Here is a 24,585-nt window from a genome sequence, read left to right as displayed (position 1 = left end):
CTTGTTGCCTCCTCCTGTCTCTTGTTGTTGCTGGTTTTGTGTCGGGTTTGGGAATCGCCCCGCTTTAACTCCCCACCCACGCCCCAAGGACAAATCCCCTCCCTCGGTTGCCTTGGGAAGGGAGAGGGAGGGAGGGTGTGTGTGTGTGTGTTTGTGTGTATGTGTGTGGCGGGGTGTCGGCAAGGGTGGGACCGAAGTGCCTTGATATGAAGTCTTTTTCTCTCAGGAGCCGAAGCGTACACTTTCCAGATGCTGCTTTCCGAAGCACTCGGCGGCAGCTCTGAGGAGGAGGTGGAAGACGCGGCGGTGACCCGACCGATGGAAGCGGCAATTGCCGCCGCCATGGAGAACCGGGCATGAGCCCGGCGTCGTGGAGGCACTATCGCAATCTTAGACAGACCGCCGCCGCTGCTGCTTTGGCTGCCGCTTGAAGCTCGGAGGCTTCATGGGTGGTGACCCCGTGACTTTTTCGTCCTTGCCCTTGGCCCGTAAGGCGATGGGGTCGCGCCTAGGCTGAGGCAAGCCCGGCGCCCTTTTCGCTGCCAGCTTGAGCCGGGCGCCCCAGGAAAGCGCGGGAACCAAAGCGAGGGGCCATGGCTGCGGCCATCGCCAGCGGTCTGATCCGCCAGAAGCGCCAAGCGCGCGACTTGCAGCACTGGGACCGGCCCTCGGCCAACAGGAGGCGCAACAGCCCCAGCAAGAACCGCGGGCTTTGCAATGGCAACCTGGTGGATATCTTCTCCAAGGTCCGCATCTTTGGACTCAAGAAGAGGAGGTTGCGGCGCCAAGGTGTGTGTGTGTGTGCGTGCTTGTGTGCTTTCTGGCCGTTTATCTCTTTGTGTGCGCCTGTATTGTGTTTTGAAAGTCCTGAATTGTGACTGCTCACAAGTTGGGGCTATTAGGGTAGTCCTCGGCTGACGACCTCAGTCGAGCCCAACATTTCATGCTGCTAAGTGAGAAATGGGTTAAATGAGTTTTGCCCCGTTTTACGACTGGGCTTGCCACATTTGGGAAGCGAATCAACTGCAGTTGTTAAAATTAGCAAAATAGCTTCCCCATTGACTCTGTTTTGGCGGAAGGTCGCAAAAGGGGATCATGTGACCCCTCCTTGGACAGTGCAACGGTCATAAATGTGAGTCAGTTGTCAAGCATCTGAATGTAAATCACGTGATCACAGGGATGCTGCAATGGTCATAACTATGGAAAATGACCGTAGGTCACTTTTTCAGTGCCGTTGTAACGTAGAACGGCCGCTAAGCAAACTGTTGTAAGTTGAGGACAGAAAAAAGGAATGAGGAAACAAACAAATAAGTAAGAGAAATAACCTCCCTGTACCTTCTTGATGCTTCCATTAGGACTTGGGGTTGGGTTTGCTATTTTAGGTGGCTCTGTGCCCATTCTAGATAGGCTATAGTGGAGTCAATCTGTCAGAAGTGGTTCTCATGGCTTTTATTAGGCAGTAATTTGAAACAAGTTTTCACTGTAAACATGCATGTTGAACAAATGTCTAAACTCCGTATCTATTAAATCATATTTGATGTATAAATGCTTTAGTTATATGGAGTGTTAAAAAGTCATGTAATTATGATCAATAATCAAGCTAACCACTGAGATGTTGATAGTGCTTATAACACTTTATATAAATGAGGGAACAACAACCCACCAGATCTACGTTTTGAGTACTTTGATTACAAGTACTATGTTCCAAACGCTGCAATATTTGGTGAAGTGATTGGGAAAAGTGCTTTCAATAAATTCATTTACTCTAGATGTAGTCAAGAGTATTTTTTTAAAAAAGTCTGGCCTTGTGCCCCAGCCTTCTGATTTGCTCATCATCTGTGCTACTAATGTTTAAGATGGTCTGGTAAGATTATCAGTATTTCAGATTAATTAGAACAGGTATGTGGCATTGTGTAAATGGGATCCCTTTTGCCACTTTATTTTCATGCAGAACAAAATGCTTAAAAAGCATTTTCCCACATGTTTTTGTTCAGATGGGTGAGCTTTCAGAGGGCTTAAAATACAACAGAAAATGTTGCTCTTTGAGATCTGTGAACAGTATTCTAACTTGTTTCCAATTCAATTGTGTGAATGGTTAAGAAACCTTGAAGCCCTGTAGAGATAACAAGGAGAAAAATAGTATGTGTACTGTAAGACAAAATCATAATGGAAAAACCATATGATGTAAAAGTAAATCTACAAAACCATTGCTAGTCATGCTTGATTTTTCTTATTGCTTTCATTTCCCCTAGAAGATTGTTTGTTTTAATAATAAGTATAACAAGATCGGTTTGAAGGCAATTTTTCTAAAGTAAAAGATAATTTTTCCAGTACTAACAATTTACGTGGAGAAAGGAAAATAAGCCCGATGAGAGAACAAGTGGGCCAGTAAACTAAGGTTTCCAAAAGATGTACATGAAAAAATGTAACAATTTGAGATGGGATAATAAATGTAGCATTCAGAGCATTTTGACTTATTTTCAAACAAATGAGCAAGATAAGACATGTTAGACATTTGATGGCACTGTAACTTTAAGTATTCAGAGAAATTGAAGTGGAGAACCCTTAATGAGTAAATATAGGGAAATTCCAATTCCATAACAACTTGTCTTTGCATGTTATGGCAGGCTCACTCTGATCATGATGACTTTTAGTAATTGTCTTCCTTTGCATTCTGGGATACACTACGAGATTTTGGGATATCCCCTTAATACTTGCCGCCTCCTCTTCAGTTTTATATTCATTTTATTCCATTTCTTCCCTTTCTGTGAATAATACAGCACTACATGGTCTCCACCTCACCTTCAGTTTATTATTTTGTATTTCTTTTCACCACGCTTGATCTTCCAGGGCAAAGAGCTATAACGTAGGGAATCTTTGGACAAGCTAGTATACCAGATGTTGTGCATTTTTGTTTTTCTCTGTCATGCTCTCTGTTTATAGTTCAGTGGCTACAAGGGATGGGGCAGACATGATGGCTTATATATTCTCTGTCTACAAATGAATTTGACCAAAACGTAAGCACATCATACAAAGAAGTGTGATTTTTTTAAAAAGCTGCTCTTGTGGTTTAGAATTTTCCATTCTGGTTGCATTTTATATTTGCAAAGGGTCAAAGTTCATATTATCCATGCTGATAGAAAATGGAAATCTGATTTCTTCCAAGATATTTTCCCACTTTTATTTGTAAATTCTGCATGTTTTATTTATTTTTCCTTTATATGTAAAATAATGTATTGATCAAATGTACTAGAGAGAGCAATACTAGAATGTTTGCCTTGGCTAAGAAAGCAATCCATACTTCTTTCTAGTGCTTAAGTTACACCTAAGAAGTTTTACTAGTATAAGGAAGACTAAAAGAATATCTTTAAATGAATAGATCAAGGATAAAAAGACAGCTTTACACTGTCATTACAAGTGTAATTTAGCAATAGCATAGCTAAAATGTTAGTGTGAATTTCTGGCAGTAGCAGCTACTGTATATAGAATATTAAACTGATTGTTACAGATTACTGAAATAAAGTACAGATAGAATAGTGATGTTTATAATTGTTAAATTTTATGGCTGCTTAATAGCAATTTTGTCAACAAAACAACATTAATGGATCAATTTGTGACCACGTTTTAGTTTTTAGCAAAGGCATTGGAAGGCTTAGCAATTTTGTATAACTTTTATTTTGAAAGTTGTAAGAAAGAGATTTCTCATAAAATGTGATGTTTGTCATATGTTTAATCTATGACATGCAACTTAATAATACAATATTCTGTATTTTTATAAAATAAAATAACACTAATAGTAGTATATACTTTCAGCGTTTAGGTCCAGGGATGAGATCTGCATGATATCCATTTATATTTGCTTAAGATTATCCAATGAAAGAGGAACTGTATTCAACAATATATCTATAAAATTAAAGCGAATGAATTGCTAGCCTTAAATCATAATGTTTATTATGTCAGTAATGGTCTTAAATAAAAGTAACTTAAAATGGACATTGACTATGTTAGAACGCAGGATATCCAACATGTCCAAGTCATAAAGCTGATTAATTCTCTATTAGGAAATGCTTTTTCAGCCATGCACTATCATTTCAAAAGATAAAAAAGATGAAAACATTGAATGTATATTTGTGTAATATTGTGATTTATTCATTTTATCTTCATTCAAGGCATTCCCTTTTTTGTATTTCAGTATTCTAATATAGAATTTTTATAGAGAATGTTCCTAGAAACCATTTCTAAAATGTTTGCTTTTTCTTTTTAACTCTTTTGTTTTAAAAAATAAATTATTAGATATAATAATATGACCATATCCCTTATTTTTTTACTATATAAAATATATTTGCTTCCTCAATATGATGACTTAGTTGATTTAACTTTAGAAACAAAAATAATTATTTTCCAAAACATGTACTTTAAAAATGGGAAATATTGACAAATCTTTTATTTCACCATATATCATATGTAGTTATATAAACAATTATTCACGCTTAAGTTTTATTTTGATACATTTTTGTTGCTTGTAAGGAAAAAAGGTTGTTTTGCAGATGTCTTAAACTCATCACAAACCAGTTTATTTTCCAAGTCCACAGGTTGTGTGACCATTTTTATTGATCATCTAGGATCAGGACTTGTTTTAAATAGTATGTTGTGAAGGAGCAAACCAGTTCAACTTAATTCAATAATTAGATCTTGATAGATAAAGAGTCTGATCTGACATAGTGAATTGAATTATAATTAGAAATTAAATATTATTTTAGTTCCTAATGATTAACTTTCACTGATTTCAGTAGATGTGCTATCTTATGTGCTGAAGCTTTTCATATTGCACTTTGGAATGTTCATGGAACTATGTTAGGATTAGGTTGGAATGGAAGAAATTAATTGTGAACAACAATTGAAGGAAAGCCCAACATAATTTAATGATAATAATAAAATTTCTAAATGTGTTTGTGGGTAAGGTATAAGCAGAACAAGATGTGCTTATCTTTTGTTATTGTTTCTGTTGAACTTATATCCAAATTGAGTCATCCCAGTTGCAATCATTAATATGTAAAACATTCTCAGCCGTACTTCTAAGCTACCATGAAAAATCATTTTTTGTAGGATAAATCCCTGAGTAGACCAAGGTAAATAGTTTTTAGTCAAGTTTTACTTATCATTAATGGTTTAAAGTATGATTAATTTTTTAATATTTTAGAATGTAGTAATTAAATACAATAAAATAAACTTTGTGTAGTTCTCTTGTATTTATTTGGAAGTAAATTCCAATTACCTTAATGGAGATAATTCCTAGGTAGATAGTATAATTTAGACTTTAGATTGGTTGATACAGAAGGTTTCTCCCAGATAAGCGTGTAAGATTGCAGCCTTAACTCAGTTATCATTTGGTTCTAGAATAACAGTTAAGCAGTTAATTACTCTTATGTTAGGAAATTGAAATGAGAACATTTTACTAGTTTCATTTGCATATTTCTTAAATGACTAGTTGATAAATTACATTTTTTCTTAAAGAAGATTAAGTTCACTGAAAATGCTATCTTGTTGAAAAAAAATAACAGGTGCCTGATTGTATTTTTACAATGGCAATATTTTCTTGAATGTCCTATGTATCCTTTGGGTAACTTACATTTCAAAAAAAAAAAAAAAACCTAGTCCCTCACATGAGAAATTTCATACAGAATAATACATTTGAGGGAAAAATGGTACTCCAAGGAACTGATTAGTTCTGGGGGAATCAGTCAAGAATCAGATCCCTTTTGTAACCTTACTGCACAAAAAACCTTTGGAATATGACAATATATAGCAGTCAAGTATCTACATAATGCCATATAATCTACACCATCTGGGAATATATTTTACTGACACCCAAATAAACATCAGTACATAATTGGCTAAAACTATGAAACAAGTCTTGGAGATATATATATATTGCCTCTTCTCTTGAAAGAAATTCTTTCTTGCTATAATTACACAGTCTTACATATATAAATTACCCATTCATATTTTGTTTTTAAAGTAAGTATATTATTCTAGTAATATGTTAATTCATGTCTGTTTAATTATGTTTTCTGGACTCCTACTAAATGGTTCATAATAAAGAATGTGTTTTCTATAAACTTCACAAGTTGAGCTCAACTCCTAGTGACTTCATGGAATTCATTTATTCATTGAAGCTACATAGCCACCTACCTCACAAAGTGATTCTAGGTGGCTCAGAACAACCAATAAAAACAACAGGATAAAAAGAAAAGAATATTTCCCATTAGGCGCCAAACTAAACTATTAATCTCCCAAGCTTTTATATCCATGCTGTTCTTCTGCCAGTATAATGGAAGGGTTATTTTCTTCTTCTAGGATGTTTTTAGACTTCCTAGTCTAACATACAGCATTAAAATTCACAACTGATATCAGAGTATTAATCAGAACCAACCAGCTTAGTTTTCTGAGAGTTGATCTGAGGTCAATTGGATGCATTTATCTGTATCCTGCGTTGTAATTTTTATTTTCCTCACCTTTCTGTTTGCAATGAGATTTAATTTAATGAGAAATACAGACTTTTGGATTTTTCTAAAATTGCCTAAGGATAATAAAAAAAGTACTGTTTCAGTATTAGATGTTTTCTTGGAGGCTATAGTGCCTCAAAGAAGTATGCAATGTAGATGTTAAAGCAAATACTATAACACAGTTTTCTGTAGCCTCTGGAATTCTTTCTGAATATAGGATTTTGTTGCCAGATTACCTAATTTGTAAAGCATTTTCTAAAGACTACAGTAGGACATAGTCAATTATTAGAAAATGTGTGTGTGTATATATATATACACATATATACATATGTATCCATACGTGTACATGGATTTTTTTTGTTGATAATCTTCACCCACATTCTATTTTTATGTGGTGATTAATTTTCAAAATCTCTTTACAGCATATATTGCAAAGTCAACTTTATGACTGGGTTATTTGATTTGGATGTAATGGGCTGTGAAATCGAGCATATCAGCACATAAGCCCACCAGAGAGATATGAAAGCACAGATGATAGGACTGATGATAGGAAATTACTTCTGAATAATAGTATCATCCCGTCTTAACAAATAGGATTTCTAAAATTAGAACTTTTGGAATGAGCAAAAGGTATGTTTTTTGATACTGTCTCCTAGTATCAAGCATGGCTGTTATTTGGGCCATCATTTCTCATTATTAAATTCAATTTTAAGCTGACAAAGCTTTAATGTGCATAAATGCAGGAAACTAACAATTTCTTTTTTAAAAACACTGTATCAATGAAAGATATACAGCCCCCTAACCTTATGCATAATAATGTATTCTGAATGGCTAGTGTCATGAAATGAAAAATTAGATATGGGTCTGCATTAATCTCTTCTTTGCAAGACACACAAAAGAAATATCATTACCTACATTCCAGGTAGAGAATATATCAGTTACTGATGTCCAAAGACCAAAGATATATTGTCATGCATGTATATTGCACATTCTGCCTGTCATTGTTGTATATGGCTGTCATGTGCTAGATTGTAGTGTTACTTCAAAGAGATGCCCATACTGGAAATGTACAGTATGTAGACATTTTTATTTTATTTTTGTATACAAATGGTTAACAGATGATTAGTGGAAAATTATAAAAAACACTTGTATTTTCGATGGGAAATCCTGTTTAAAGTACCAATTAATCAGAATTTCTATTATCTATAATTAGGGTTTTTAAAAATTTGGTAATTCATGGAATAATTAAACATTTCAGTTTAGCTCTTGTTCATGGATTAGAAAGAACAGGAAAATATATTTACAGAATGTATCATTTATTTCACAATATTTATAACCCACTTCAGTGCCAAAGTAGTGTGGTTTACAACATCAAACTAAAATGATAATAAATAACTAAATCTCAATCAATCCATATATCTGAATCAAAAACATATAATTAACCACAAAAGCAGAGCTGGAACCCAATACAAAATCAAGAGAGGGGCTCACAGTCAACTGAAAGGAAAAACACCTAGGGATAAAACAGGTAAGCATATTGCAGCAAGATTTGTTCGCCACGATGTAAAAAAGATGCTGAGACTCTAGAAAGAGTGCAGAGAAGAGCAACAAAGATGATTAGGGGACTGGAGGCTAAAACATATGAAGAACGGTTGCAGGAACTGGGTATGTCTAATTTAATAAAAAGAAGGACTAGGGGAGACATGATAGCTGTGTTCCAATATCTCAGGGGTTGCCACAAAGAAGAGGGAGTCGGGCTGTTCTCCAAAGCACCTGAGGGTAGAACAAGAAGCAATGGGTGGAAACTGATCAAAGAAAGAAGCAACTTAGAACTAAGGAGAAATTTCCTGACAGTTAGAACAATTAATAAGTGGAATGACTTGCCTGCAGAAGTTGTGAATGCTCCAACACTGGAAATTTTTAAGAAAATGTTGGATAACCATCTGACTGAGATGGTGTAGGGTTTCCTGCCTGGGCAGGGGGTTGGACTAGAAGGCCTCCAAGGTCCCTTCCAACTCTGTTGTTATGTTATGTTATGTTATGTTATGTTATGTTATGTTATGTTATGTTATGTTATGTTATGTTATGTTATGTTATGTTATGTTATGTTATGTTATGTTATGTTAAGATGCACTTCTGCAAAGAGAGTAATGCATGAGGCGTGGCCTATTAGAGAAGACCTGCCATCTTACTTATTACCTGTGATTCTGACCAGGAGAGGAGATCCTTCTGCAGTCCTTTCAACTGGACCAGAGAAACAGATTCAATGGTAGCAAGGGGTTGGTAAATATGGCATTTTTTAGAACTTTAAAAATAATGACTAGCACTCTGAAATGGAGTTGGAAGAGTTTTGATAGCCAACACAGTTTATTTAATCATTTTATATTGGCAGGGCAGCTTTGCAAATAATCTTGTCACTATATTGTATACCAACTGCAGCTTCTGGGTCTTCTCTAAAAGAAGCTCCATGTAAAGCACATTGAAGTAGTCCAGTTACAGTGCTCAAAGAATGAATCGCTAAATTACTGAGATTGGGGCATCCTCTCAAACTAAGGTTGTAAGCAGCCAGCTAGCCAGTTAAATAATGTAAAATAGCAGGGAATGACACTTTACTGACTTTTCTCATTGTTACGTATGAGAATTGTGAAATGTGTTATTTCCATTGTACCCCTACTAAGGGAGCCGAGAGTAACAAATGTGTTTGCTCCAATGGTTTTTTTTAAGTTTATGACCAAAAAACCCTAAACCTGTACATTTGGATGAAATGGATTACTGCTTGAGTTATTTGTAAAAAGTAATAAAGACAGGATACAAACAAACAATTTTGTTGAAAATTAAAATTGTCCTGCAATATTGAATATTTTTATTTATTTATTAAATTTGTATGCTACCCACCTTGCATATGTAATGCACATAACTCCAGGATTCCCCCTAATACATTAATTAGAAATCATTCCTGGTTAATTGAGTTCCTTCTTGAGTTTCAGTTGCTCTGAATCCAAGATTCCTCCAAGTATATGATAAAAGTAATAATGTTATCAATGGTTGCATTTTTGTTACTGCTGAATAATTCTATTTGATACTTGATTATTCCCAATGAACAGCATAAATTAATTTAGGAAGACCATATACAAATATCAGGATGAACTATTACTACCCAAATATAGTAAACCCTAGGCTACAAATATTTCTAGCAATTCAGGAGAATATTGTTCCAGTTTCAGAATCCTGTAATCTGATCCATTCTCTAGAATGTTGAGTTTGGTTACATAATTAATCCATTCTCTTAGTTGCTGTTAGCAGATAGGAAATGGAAAGCATATAATTTTAATAGTATTTTTATAAATTATATTGATGAAAATTGTATAGTTGGGGAATATGGATTCTGCCTATAATATTCCTTAGTGTGTTTTAGATGCCACCATATTCCCTATGTCAATATTAGATGTAAAAATATAGTAGAGGTGGCTCGATGATTTTGAATAATCTTTGATGACATTTCTATACATTTTTACAGTTTCCTTTTTAATCTCATTGCCATGACAATGATAAACAAAATAATGGAAATACTCCAGCAAAAGCTAATCATCCTCAAAATCAATGGCCTTTGCTGCAATTAACTTATCTTCACTGGGAATGAACAGTAACTAAATTTAGCTACATGAGAATCTAAGAGTTCTGTAAATCTTACTATACGAGATGCTTAATAGTGCCCATGAGCCTATTTCCCTTTATTTCACAATTGACTGGGTTTGTACAACACACACATCAAGGTCAGCTAAAGAAGCAATAGTTGCATTTATGCAGATGCTTAGCTGGGTTAGATGCTTTAGAAGGGATGCGGTGGCTCAGTGGCTAAGATGCTGAGTTTGTCGATCGAAAGGTCGGCAGTTCAGCGGTTCGAATCCCTAGTGCCGCATAAGAGGGTGAGCTCCCGTTACTTTTCCCAGCCTCTGCCAACCTAGCTGTTTGAAAGCACGTAAAAAATGCAACTAGAAAAATAGGGATCACCTTTGGTGGGAAGGTAACAGCGTTACCTGCGCCTTTGGTGTTTAGTCATGACCATGGAGACATCTTTGGACAACGCTAGCTCTTTGGCTTTGAAACAGAGATGAGCACCGCCCCCTAAAGTCAGGAAAGACTAGCACATATGTGTGAGGGGAACCTTTACCTTTTACCTTAGCTGGGTTACTTTTAGCCTTAGATTTCTATTTGCTTGCTAATTTATATCTCATTTAAATCCAGCCTGCTTGGTTAGTTTATGATTTAATGGATGCATGAATAAATAACATTTGGTTAATTCTGTAATTCAATGTCTCATGCCAGGGAAAGGAAACTTTCTAGGGTGTGTCACATTTAATGGGCAAAAAGACATCTTAGTTACATCAAATGTGTTCCGAACACTTAACAAAGAGGTTAGAGTACTTTGTGAGGGAAAAAAATTGAGGAATTCAAGATTACAATCATTCTGAAACAAGAAGAAGTACAGTTCACATTTAGCAACTACAACTGGGACTAGAAGCTTGGTTATTAAATGAAGTAGTTGCTAAGTGAAACTGTGACTATGCTTCTGAACTTATTTCAGTTTTCCTTTCTTTAGAGACTTATGAAAGTCATAAATGAGAGGACTGGTTGTAAAATTACTTTTTGATCACTGTTGTAACTATGAACACTCACTAAGTGAGGCAATCGCTAAACTAAGATTACCTGTTGTTTTATTGGATATCATAACATTGATTAATCTGCAAGGAAGACTTGAGGGATTCTTGGACAAGGTACACTTGCTATGGAACTGTCAGGTGAAACCCATGTCCTATACATTGGATAGGATTTTATAGGTTAAACATATAAAGTACAGGTAACCTCAACATGCAACCACAGTTGAGCCCAAAATTTCTGTGGCTAAGCAAGAGAGTTAAGTGAATTTTGATCCATTTTATAACCTTTCTTGCCACAGTTGTTAAGTGAATCACTGCAGTTGTTAAGTTAATAACATAATTGTTAAGGGAATCTGGTTTCCCCATCGACTTTGCTTGTCAGAAGGTCGTAAAAGATGATCACATGATTCTGGGACACTGCAAGCGTCATAAATATATGCCAGTTCCCAAGTGTCCAAATTTTGATCATGTGACTATAGGGATGCTGCAACAGTCATAAAGTGTGAAGAATGGTCATAAGTCTTTTTTTTTCCTTTTTTTAAAAGAATAAAGATATTCTAATTGATCTAGTGTATGGGATACTTTTTAGCTTTAAAAAAAAACTTAAATAAGAAAGCACACCTCACCAGAAACCAGTTTTGGTCTTCTCACCCCCAACTTAAAAAAAACACCCCACTGAATATAAACAAATACAACTATTTGGAAGAGTCTGCTTCGTCTTAAAATAGTAGCCAATGCTGACTTTATGGTTTCAATATCAAAGCAGTTTTTGCTTACTTTTCCATCTTAATAATGTTGCTTAATATCCAATCTAAAGAAGATTTCTCAATAAATCAAAAGTGTAGTTAGCGTTTTGTAACATGTTACAAAGTCCATAAAGATGTTGGCTGATTGTTTTCCCCAACTTGCCTTGCTCTTCTCTCTCTCTTTCTCTCTCCCTCCCTCCCTCCCTCCCTCTCTCCCTCTCTCTTTCTTTCTTTCTATATATTATATATGCCATTTTCACTGGATGTTGTCCGGTTGACAAGCCCAGCATCTTAATGGCTAGGCCATTGTGTCCCCTGTACAAATGACAAAATAATAATACATAATCTGGATGATAAATTCTAAAAAGAACAAGTCAGGATACGGAAAGATAAATTGGAAAATATATTATCTGAGATTCTCAGAGGTGGAAACATAGTTCATTCCTTCCAAATTCATTAATTCAAGATTGAAAAAACAAACAAACCAGAATTTACAATTTATTTTTCACACTTTCGTGTCTAAATGAATGATCATATACTTCCTTTTGACATATTTTTCTATAATCTCATAAATAAATCCCCCCCCTTTTTTAGCAAATATATTTTTTGTAACAGAATGACAGAGTTGGAAGGGACCTTGGAGGTCTTCTAGTCCAACCCCCTGCTCAAATAGGAAACCCTATACCATTTCAGACAAATGGTTGTCCAAGCTCTTCTTAAAAACCTCGAGTGTTGGAACATTCACAACTTCTGGAGGCAAGTTGTTCCACTGATTAATTGTTCTAATTTCAGGAAATTTCTTCTTAGTTCTAGGTTGCTTCTCTCCTTGATTTGTTTCCATCCATTGCTTCTTGTCCTACCCTCAGGTGCTTTGGAGAATAGGTGACACCCTTCTTTTTTGTGGTAGTCCCTTAGATATTGGAACAGTGCTATCATGTCACCCCTAGTCCTTCTTTTCATTAAACTGGAGATACCCAATTCTTGCAACCGTTCCTCATATGTTTTAGCCTTCAGTCTCCTAATCATCTATGTTGCTCTTCTCTGCACTCTTTCTAGAGTCTTTGATTATATTGTGCTTTATGGACAAACAGGATCTTTTTGAAATAGATGTATAGAAGCAACTGATCAATTTTTCATTTAATTCATTAAAAGGATTACATTATAATTTTAAATCTGTTGCTTCCATTGGTTTTATTATTCAGTTGTGATTTGGTACGTTGTTAGTTTTCTTCCATAAGAGTTACTTTCTTCACTAGAATCTCTAAATAGTGTTCCATATTTACCTAGAAGGAAGATGAATTTAAGATAAAAGGAATTAGAAAAAAAATAGCACAGAAAAATGTTATTCATTGCCCAGCTTTTCCATCTTGTCGACCTATTTATTTTACATTAAGATGTAAAGTATGGTAGACTTGTCTTCAGTTATTTGCACGTTCTTCTAATTGCTAATAACTTCTTTTATTAAGCAGCGCAAAATAGTGTTCTGTCCCACAAATTCATAGTTAAATATTTAGGGAAACACTCACCTTCCTGTGGGCAGATTCAAAGAAGTCAAAGGAGAATCAACAATAAGGAAAAAATCATTGAGGAGGAAGCAAAGGATAATTAAAGGTAATGATAGTTTAAATAAATAGTCAAAAAAAGCCTTTCTTAAAGTATCATCTTTCCAATGTGTGAACTTTATCTCCCAGAATTTCCCAGAACTGATACTTGCTAAGAATTCTGAGAGTTGACACAAAATTGAAACACAATCCTGTTAGGAAAGTATATAGTCTAATGGTGTGGTGAACTAAGAGGAAAAGATAGTACAGAATAATATAAACAACAGTAAACATTTTATAGCGATGAAGAAAGGGGAGCTAAGAAATATGGAAGAAAAAAGGAGCCATCTATTGATGGAAAATTGGCTAAGTATTTAAGATTTAGCAATAGCAATAGCACATAGACTTATATACCGCTTTACAGTGCTTTACAGCCATCTCTAAGCGGTTTACAGAGTCAGCATCAGAGGTGGTATTCAGCAGGTTCTGACCAATTCTAGAGAACCAGTAGCGGAAATTTTGAGTAATTCAGAGAACCGGCAAATACCACCTCTGGCTGGCCCCGCCCACATCTATTCTCTGCCTTCCTAGTCCCAGCTGATTTGGGAGGAAATGAGGATTTTGCAGTATGCTCCCCTGCCACGCCCACCAAGCCATGCCCACAGAACCAGTAGTAAAAAAAAATTTGAATCCCACCACTGGTCAGCATATTGCCCCCAACAATTTTGGGTCCTCATTTTACCCACCTTGGAAGGATGGAAGACTGAGACAACCTTGAGCCAGTGAGATTTCAACTGCCAAATTGCAGGTAGCCAGCAATCAGCAGAAGTAGCCTGCAGTACTGCACTCTAACCACTGCACCACCAAGGGTCATTTACATATACAATACAGCTGGATAATGCAATTCTGAAAAGATACTACAAAACATCTGGAAGGATGAAATTTAATCCTTGTCTACATTCTTTTAAAGGAGTACATATTTTCCCAGAATTACATGACACATACAGACATTAATTTCTGTAAAAAGATAACAGCTGCTTTAAAGCAGTGGTCCCTAACCTTTATGGCTTCGTAGCTTGGCGATGGGGGGGAGAGGAGAACTGGCTGACCATTTGTGGAAGTTGAGCTGCATCCATGAGATGGCCAGCTGCTCACATGGCCCACTTCTGAACAGGCCATGGTCTGGTAGTGGTCCATGGTCCTGAGATTGGGGATCCCTGCTTTAAAGAATAAGAAGCGGTTGCTTTAAGCACTGCCTGGTAGTTTTCACAGTGTCATCTATGAACAATGATAGATAGATAGATAGATAGATAGATAGATAGATAGATAGATAGATAGATAGATAGATAGATAGATAATCGACAGACAGACAGACAGACATTGAAGAGACAAGAAAGAGGCAGATTACATTACTTTTATTATATATTCAGTTCCAAATTGTGAACTATCCAAACAGCTTACTTTTCACTGATGTGCACAGCAGGGAACCTCAGTTCAAAAATCTTAGAATTTTAAATTTAAAGCTTAAGAATAATAATCAGAATAGCTGTTTGGGCATAACAAAGTAACACCTGGGTAGTGTTATATTCATGTGCTACAGTTATTTGTGTCCATGATAATAGTTACTGATATAATGTGGGTGATTAAAAGAACTTACTTATTTTACTTATTTTTTTAAATTACTGTTCTGTTTTCTAAATTAGAACACACAGGGTCTTTTGTAAAATTATTTATATGTAGCCTATTCAAATTCCAAGTCAGCTGTATCCGATCAGCTTATCAAATTGAGTATGTGGCGTGTGGAGTCTTTGGTGCCCTCTGAGCTTGCTTGTTTTCTTTCAGATGTTACCAAGTAGGTAATATCAGCTGTTAGCTGTTAGATATCGAGTACCCAGGAGTTTATCATCTTTGTGTGTGGAGTTGCACTATGCCAGACAGATCTGGTTTGTAACTTGGTGATTTTCTTGGATTCACAGCTCCTGCTCGAAGAGCAGGTGGCGGCTATGGCCAGGAGGGCCTTTGCCCAACTCTGTGCTGTGTGCCAATTGTGCTCTTTCTTGGACAGGGAAACTCTTCACTTGGTCACTCACATCCTAGTGATTGGATTATTGCAACTTGCTCTACATGGGGCTATCCTTGAAAAGTGTCCAAAGCTTCAGCTGATGCAGAATGTGGACATGCAAGCCATACTGGATGCTAGAAGGACACGTTTAACACTCTTGCTCTGCAAACTGCACTTGGTATCAGTTTGCTTCAAGATGTTGGTCATCATCTATAAAGCCGTACATGGTGTAGAGTCAGAATACCTACCAAACTGGCTTCCCCCATCACATCCCCCATCTCACTCGTTCAGGCAAGAAAGATATGCTGCAGGCCCTATCAGTCAAGGAATTTTATGTGCTAGAGGAGGGTTCAACAACCTGCGGCTCTGGAGCTGCATGTGGCTCTTTCACCTCTGCTGTGGCTCCCTGTCACTCAAAATATGCGTCACAACAGTCAATGTGCAACACCCACCGGCGCACAATTTATTGAGCTTTTCAACCCAGGTATGCCAACCATGGATAAATAAAAAAAAATAAAAGTTTCAGAAAAAAACAATGTTTAATTCAACTACATATGCTAGTTTTGTGGCCGCTGAAGAAATAGGCACGGGAAGGGTTTTGTGGCTCCTGGTGTTTTCTTTTCTGTGGGAAACGGATCCAAATGGCTCTTTGAGTGTTTAAGGTTGCAGACCCCTCTGCTAGAGTCTAGGAAGAGAGCCTTCTCTGCCATTGTCCCCACGTTATGGCATATCCTGTCCCCAGAGATGAGAAAGGCCCCCCCCTTGCTTTCCATGAAGGACTTGGGTCTGCAGCCTTGGGGAGGGGGGCACAGAGGACATGCAACTGTGGGGCTGACTAGCCCCATGAGAGTTCCCCCTCCTATAATAACCGGTGTTAATTGGCCAATTTGGGATTTTTACCCTTTTAAACTGTAATGTCATTATTCTATTTTTTAAAAAAAAACATTCTAATTTAATTTTAATGTTAATATTTATATGTTGTTTTACTTTATTGACTGTACACTTCCCAGAGCCATTTTAGAAATATGAAATATAAATAAATAAAAATAAATATGCTAAGTCATAAAGTTCACTAAAACAATGTATCACTCTTTACTTTTGTAGAAATGCATTCCACTATAATCAGCTAATAAGATATAGAAGATCAGTAGCAATTATTAATAATTGTTCTTGATGGTTTTAGCTCATGCTATTTTATACAGCTGACCCAACCTGAAAGGCAAACACACCCCTTCATCTTAATACTGATTTTAAGTCTATGTAAAATTCACTCACACTGTAATTCCTGAATCTGAATGCAGACTGCACTTTCTAACGTTATCTATTAGAAAATTACCTATATCAATTCTTGTGAAGAAGCAAAAACCACAGGCTTAATCGAAATTTAAGAAAAAGAGTAACAATACCGGTAGTACCTTGTTTTTGGTATTACTATATTGGGATGAATACTATCAGATCCATTCATTACCTGATTTAAAAAAAACCAAACCGTGTAGTAGAAGAAGAGGCAGAGCCTTTGGGCCATTTAGTGAACAGAAAAAACAGATTGGAGTCGTTCCCAAGTCTATCTCACCTTGAATTCCGACTCTTATCTAGCACCAATTTAGTGTTGCCTGTTAGTTGACCAGATTCTTGTGTATAGACAAGAGCAATAAATCAGCTTAACTGAAACTTAATGTGGTCCTGATTCTTCATGCCTGACAATACAATAATATAAAGCTATGATACTGGACTATTATATTCAGAGCAGGAGTGAAATGCTACCGATTCGCACCGATTCGGGCGAACCCATAGTAATAAAAGCTACTGATTCGGGAGGACTTGTAGTAAAAAAAAGTTACCGGTTCATCCGAACCGGTATATCCGATGATCAGATGTGCTGTGCAATTTAAATTCACTGCTTTCTAGGAAATCCTGCTTTCTAGTGAATCTAAATGGTGCAGCACAGCTGTCCCCGCCCCCACTGTTCTACTTACCTACAATTGGCTACTTTTTCCATGTGCAGTGTGCATTTGGCGTGCACCGCGCATGCATGGGCAGCAAACCGGTGCCAACCCACAGAGGATTTCACCACTGATTCAGAGAGAAAGTAATTATCAGAATGGACTGAAGATAAGAGTTCTAGATAAGAGGTCAGTTTTCAGATATCATCTCAGCTTATTTGTGTCTCAAAGTTTTCCATTTAAAATTAACTTTTCTATAATTAAATAGAAATTAATTATTAAATTTTCATTAGATGCATTTTCTAGGAGAAATTTATTATATTTATTTTAAACTGTCTGAATGACCTGAATGAGTTTTACTGCAGGTTTGAAAGGAAACTACAGCCACCTATCTCCACAACCCCCATCTCAGACACACCAACAACAGCCAAGCCTCCTACAACTGACCCCATTTCATTGGGTTCACAACCCCTAGTGATCACAGAAAAGGAAGTGCAGGACCTATTTCACAGACAAAAGCCAGGAAAAGCTCCAGGCCCAGACAAGATAACTCCTTCTTGCTTAAAAGTCTGTGCTGACCAATTGGCCCCCATCTTCACCCATATTTTCAATAAATCACTAGAGATGTGCTATGTTCCTTCTTGCTTCAAACGCTCTACCATCATCCCAGTGCCGAAGAAGCCCACCATCAAGGAACTGAATGACTACAGACCAGTTGCTCTAACATCTGTAGTCATGAAAACCTTTGAAAGGCTAGTGCTTTCCTACCTGAAAACCATCACGAATCCGCTGTTAGACCCCTTGCAATTTGCATACCGAGCAAATAGATCAACAGATGATGCTGTTAATATGGCTCTGCACTACATCCTACAACATCTTGAGTCTCCAAAGACCTATGCAAGGGTCCTTTTTGTAGACTTTAGTTCAGCATTCAATACCATCATTCCAGACATTCTTCTAACTAAGCTAAACCAGCTACAGGTACCGGAACAGACTTGTAAGTGGATCACAAGCTTCCTAACAAACAGGAAGCAGCAGGTGAAGCTAAGCAAGATCACATCAAATACCTGTACAATTAGCACAGGGCCCCCAAGGCTGTGTGCTCTCCCACTTCTCTTCTCTCTGTATACCAATGACTGCATCTCCAATGATCCATTTGTTAAGCTACTGAAGTTCGCAGATGACACAACAGTGATTGGTCTCATTCGAGACAATGACGAATCCGATATAGACGAGAGGTCGAACGACTAGCCTTGTGGTGCAACCAAAACAATCTGGAACTGAACACACTCAAAACCGTAGAAATGGTGGTAGACTTTAGGAAAACCCTTCCATACTTCCACCTCTCACAATACTTGACAACACAGTATCAACAGTAGAAACCTTCAAATTTCTGGGTTCTATCATATCGCAAGATCTCAAATGGACAGCTAACATCAAAACATCATTAAAAAAGGACAACAAAGAATGTTCTTTCTGCGCCAACTCAGTAAGCTCAAACTGCCCAAGGAGCTGCTGATCCAATTCTACAGAGGAATTATTGAGTCTGTCATTTGCACCTCTATAACTGTCTGGTTCGGTTCTGCAACCCAACAAGAAAAACAGACTTCAGAGGATAATTAGAACTGCAGAAAAAATAATTGCTACCAACTTGCCTTCCATTGAGGACCTGTATACTGCACGAATCAAGAAGAGGGCCGTGAAAATATTTGCAGATCCCTCGCATCCTGGACATAAACTGTTTCAACTCCTACCCTCAAAACGACGCTATAGAGCACTGCACACCAGAACAACTAGACACAAGAACAGTTTTTTCCCGAAGGCCATCACTCTGCTAAACAAATAATTCCCTCAACACTGTCAGACTATTTACTGAATCTGCACTACTATTAATCGTTTCATAGTTCCCATCACCAATCTCTTTCCACTTATGACTGTATGACTATAACTTGTTGCTGGCAATCCTTATGATTTATATTGATATATTGATCATCAATTGTGTTGTAAATGTTGTACCTTGATGAACGTATCTTTTCTTTTATGTACACTGAGAGCATATGCACCAAGACAAATTCCTTGTGTGTCCAATCACACTTGGCCAATAAAATTCTATTCTATTCTATTTGAATAGATATTGTATAGCTACTGTATATAACAATGTGAGATCTGGCTAAAGATATGCATATATTTGATGACTGATTCATGTCCAACCCAAAGAGCTATTACTCCTTGCCTTTTTTTCTCTAACATAGAACCCTTTAATGTTACACATATTTGAGAGCATAAACAGCATAAACACAAGCATGATGTTAAGAATTCCAGTTATGTATCATTAGTTTCTAGGTTATTATACATGAGGAAGAGGGCATTTGTGTCCACTGTGAACAGAATACTATACAATTCATGTACATTGCATAATATTTTCAAGCACATCCTGCAGTGCATATTCACATCCTGGAAAAAATTGATCAGCTTTAGAATCAGTTTGTATAAATGAAAATTATTATTGATCTGGTTGCTTTATTTGTTATGTTTATCTAGCATGACTGAAGGGTCCAATTGTTTTCGTACTGTATTCAGTTTTTACAATAAATTATCAATATGTGATGGAACAAGTGGAATTTTTTTTATCAGCCTGATTGTCATAGTACTTAATGCTGATTTGAGCTGAGAAGTTACAGTATGACTGGTACAAGTTTACCCATGTGTAAGAGAGGTGTAGAACATGGGTCTCCCCACTCTGAGTTAATTAATATACTATACTCTTGTTTGTATAAATGAAGAATATGCTATAGATTATACCCCATTTCTGCTGTGAACATGTAGCAGATGTATATTCATAGAACATTTTACCTTATTCACATTCACATCAGTTAGTAAAAAGCAACAAGCATTTGGTGAGTAAGTCTCTACAGCTGCCTCTGTCCCCTATAGATCTAGAACGGGGTGTCAAACTCAATTTCATTGGAGGCCGCATCAGGGTTGTATTTGACCTCAAGGAGCCGGGTGGGCGTGGCTGGGGTGGGGCATGGCCAGAATGAGCATGGCCAGCTCGATGTCACTTGTGTCAGGAGCGCCTGTGGCGGCCCAGGAGCGGCTGGGGGCATCCATTGTCTCCAGCGGAGGAAGGCGAGGCCAGGGAGAGTGCCACACCCTTGTCCTCCAGAGGAGCCTCGCCGTCCCTCTATCCTATCTAAATTTGTAGCTAAATAAAAATGGAATAGAATCTAGAACTTTGCTTACAGTGAATACATTATAGATGAAAATATATCTATCACAATATTCCATGGGGTGGTGGTGGTAGCAATGTTATAAAAAGCACAGGAAAAGAGTAAGAAATAAGAAGCAAAATAAATTAAGGTACATGATAAAAAGAAAATATTATGAGTTACTTAAAATAGTATCATTCACTATAACTTGAAAATCTTCCGTACTCTTACACCATATATGGTGTAAGATTTTATTCTTGGACACTATTTGGGGATTTCAGCAACCCCATCCATGCATAATTCTTTTGCTTTTCCCCTTTCTCCTTGTATTCCCTTGTATTTATTTTGCAGTTCAATCCTGATTCAATTTCTCTCTTAGAGCAAACCTCCTCAATCTATATCTTCCTTACAGATCACTCACTTTCATATTCAGTCCCCATTCATGATAGCCATCAATCTCTTCTTGTTATACTACATAGGTTTCTGAACGAAAACTTTCCTGCTATATTCAGTTTCCTTTTTGCTGATGTACCTCATTCTCATCTCCGTATAATAAAGTTTACAGAAGGACAGTCACATTCATTGCCACTTCTTTCAACATGCAATTCTTACAGGAAACTTCATACTATCATACTTTCATACTTCATACGATCTCCTAACTTTCTAATAGCCAAGATTAATTAATTAGGGAGCCCAGACTGTTAATGGAAGCTGATACAGGCAAATTTGGAGACTGTGATGTGTGAGATATGTGAGAAATTTGAACTCCATCAAATTTGCAGATGACACCAAGCTAGCAGGAATAGCCAACACTCTGGAAGATCAGCTTAAGATACAGAAGGATCTTCACAGACTTGAACATTGGGCCAGCGGTAAAATCCACTTACCTTTGCTACCAGTTCGAGAACAGGAGTGTGAGAGAATGCATGCACGCTATGCACGCGCGCCTCTTTTGGATATGCGTAAAACCTGCTCATGCGCAGATAGTTAAAAAAAGGGATGTAATGACATGCCATGGGTAGGCGGAGCCTCCCACAGCCGGCGTTACTAGTTCAGCAAATTGGATACAACTGGGGGGATTTCATCATTGCATTGGGCACTATCTAACAAAATGAAATTCAATGGTGAAAAAAGTGGGGTTCTAAATTTAGGAGAGAAAAAAATGCACAGGTACAGTATATGTGGTACCTTGCTCAATAGTGGTAACTCTGAGAGGGATCTTGGAGTCCTAGTGGACAACCATCTAGATATGAGCCAGCTGTGTGCAGCAGCTACAAAAAAGCCAACACAGTTCTAGGCTGCATAAACAGAGGGATAGAATCAAGATCACATGAAGCGTTAATACTTGCCTTCCATTGAGGACCTGTATACTGCACGAATCAAGAAGAGGGCCGTGAAAATATTTGCAGATCCCTCGCATCCTGGACATAAACTGTTTCAACTCCTACCCTCAAAACGACGCTATAGAGCACTGCACACCAGAACAACTAGACACAAGAACAGTTTTTTCCCGAAGGCCATCACTCTGCTAAACAAATAATTCCCTCAACACTGTCAGACTATTTACTGAATCTGCAGTAATTAATTTAATTTAATTAATTTAATTAATCGTTTCATAGTTCCCATCACCAATCTCTTTCCACTTATGACTGTATGACTATAACTTGTTGCTGGCAATCCTTATGATTTATATTGATATATTATCATCAATTGTGTTGTAAATGTTGTACCTTGATGAACGTATCTTTTCTTTTATGTACACTGAGAGCATATGCACCAAGACAAATTCCTTGTGTGTCCAATCACACTTGGCCAATAAAATTCTATTCTATTCTATTCTATTCTAATACCACTTTATAATGCCTTGGTAAGGCCACACTTGGAATACTGCATCCAATTTTGGCCGCCATGATGAAAAAAAGATGTTGAGACCTCTAGAAAGAGTGCAGAGAAGAGCAACAAAGATGATTAGGGGACTCGAGGATACAACATAAAGAACGGTTCCTGGAACTGGATATGTCTAGTCTTATGAAAAGAAGGCCTAGGTGTTCCGATATCTCAGGGGTTGCCACAAAGAAGTGGGAGTCAAGTTATTTTCCAAAGCAACTAAGGGTAGAACAAGAAGCAGTGGGTGGAAACTAATCAAGGAGAGAAGCAACTTAGAACTAAGGAGAAATTTCCTGACAGTTAGAACAATTAATCAGTGAAACAACTTGCCTGCAGAAGTTGTGAATGCTCCAACACTGGAAGTTTTTAAGAAGAGATTAGCTAACCATTTGTCTGAAATGGTGTAGGGTTTCCTGCCTAAGCAGGGTGTTGGACTAGAAGACCTCCAAGGTCCCTTCCAACTTTGTTAAATTATTATTAATAATGTCAACTTTTGTATTTTGTATTTATTGTGTTTGTTGTAATTGTACTTTACATTGGTGTGTATCATTAGCTGTCCGGAGTTATATGCTTCAGTAGGATGTGTAGCCAATTAATTTTTTCAAATAAAATAATATAAATAAATATTCTTAAAACATTTCCATCCATTTCCCTATTATTAGTGGGACTGGGATATTTCTCTTCATCTGCCAATCTGACCAGATGCAAAAGAATGGACATGTTACTGGTTTCGTCATCCAGGGAGCTGGTCCTAGGTGGCAGGCCATATTGGCTGTGGCACCTGCATTGCAAAATCTTCTGCCCCACTCCCCTCCGCCCCTCAGAGATGAGATTAGCCTCATTATTCCTGAGCTTTTGGGGGTCCCTCAGGCTTGGGGACCCCAGAGGTGGGTGAATTTGTGAGGTGGTACTGTTATCATTGACATCCTTTTATTCTTTTCTTGTTTACTTCTGCTTTTATAGTTTCGATATTTTTAATAATTATTTGAAATGGTTTCATTAACAATTGTTTTATATTTATTGTTTTATTGATCGTTATATTGCTCAAAGACATTTTCTATAAAATGGGCAGCCATAAATTTTTTATAAATAAAATACATTAATTAGTAAACATTCCACCGAAGTACATTGTTGCAACTATTTGATTATATTTATTTATTTTTCCATCAACATATAATTTGCAATAATTTTCACTATGAAACACAACTTTATCTTTGATATAATCCCTTTTCAGATTTAAATTTTATATTGCACATACAATTTGCCTGATATTCATTGCAAATCATTTGGTTTTCTTCTTCTAACAATATAATGTAGTTTGTGTGCCAAAATATACAGAGATTCACAGCTCCAGTCAGTACATCTCTACTATCATTGCAAATATCCCCTTTACATTTATTCATAGTTATATTAAATAGTGAAGGGGACATTACACAGATTTTTTGCGTTACACCATGTAGAACACTGAACCACTCACTGAAGCATTCCAGTTTCGTCATCCTTGTTACTTTTTCCTTTGTAAAGGAAATGATTGCAGTCATAAGTGGAAAGACATTGGTGATGGGAACGATGAGAAGATTAATAGTAGTGCAGATTTAGTAAATAGTTTGACAGTGTTGAGGGAATTATTTGTTTAGCAGAGTGATGGCGTTCGGGAAAAAACTGTTCTTGTGTCTAGTTGTTCTGGTGTGCAGTGCTTTATAGTGTCGCTTTGAGGGTAGGAGTTGAAACAGTTTATGTCCAGGATGCGAGGGATCTTTAAATATTTTCACAGCCCTCTTTTTGACTCATGCAGTATTTAGGTCCTCAATGGAAGGCAGGTTGGTAGCAATTATTTTTTCTGCAGTTCTAATGATCCTCTGAAGTCTGTGTCTGTCTTGTTGGGTTGCAGAACTAAACAAGACAGTTATAGAGTTGCAGATGACAGACTCAATAATTCCTCTGTAAAATTGGATCAGCAGCTCCTTGGGCAGTTTGAGCTTTCTGAGTTGGCGCAGAAAGAACATTCTTTGTTGTCCTTTTTTGATGACGTT

The 24,585-nt window shown here is 37.0% G+C and overlaps 1 protein-coding gene across 1 annotated transcript in view; it reads left to right on the top strand.

Moving 5' to 3' along the window:
• Positions 1–593: 593 nt before the first annotated feature.
• FGF14 (fibroblast growth factor 14) overlaps positions 594–24,585 on the top strand; it is a 139,628-nt gene continuing 115,636 nt past the window's right edge. Inside the window, exon 1 of the mRNA XM_058184762.1 lies at positions 594–789. Coding sequence (XP_058040745.1) covers positions 594–789 — 196 coding nt within the window. The remainder of the gene's footprint in view (positions 790–24,585) is intronic.

This window comes from Ahaetulla prasina, chromosome 5 (assembly GCF_028640845.1).
Source record: "Ahaetulla prasina isolate Xishuangbanna chromosome 5, ASM2864084v1, whole genome shotgun sequence".
Classification (NCBI taxonomy): domain Eukaryota; kingdom Metazoa; phylum Chordata; class Lepidosauria; order Squamata; family Colubridae; genus Ahaetulla; species Ahaetulla prasina.
Note: the sequence above shows the minus strand (reverse complement) of the source record. Positions and strands in the feature narration are given on the sequence as shown.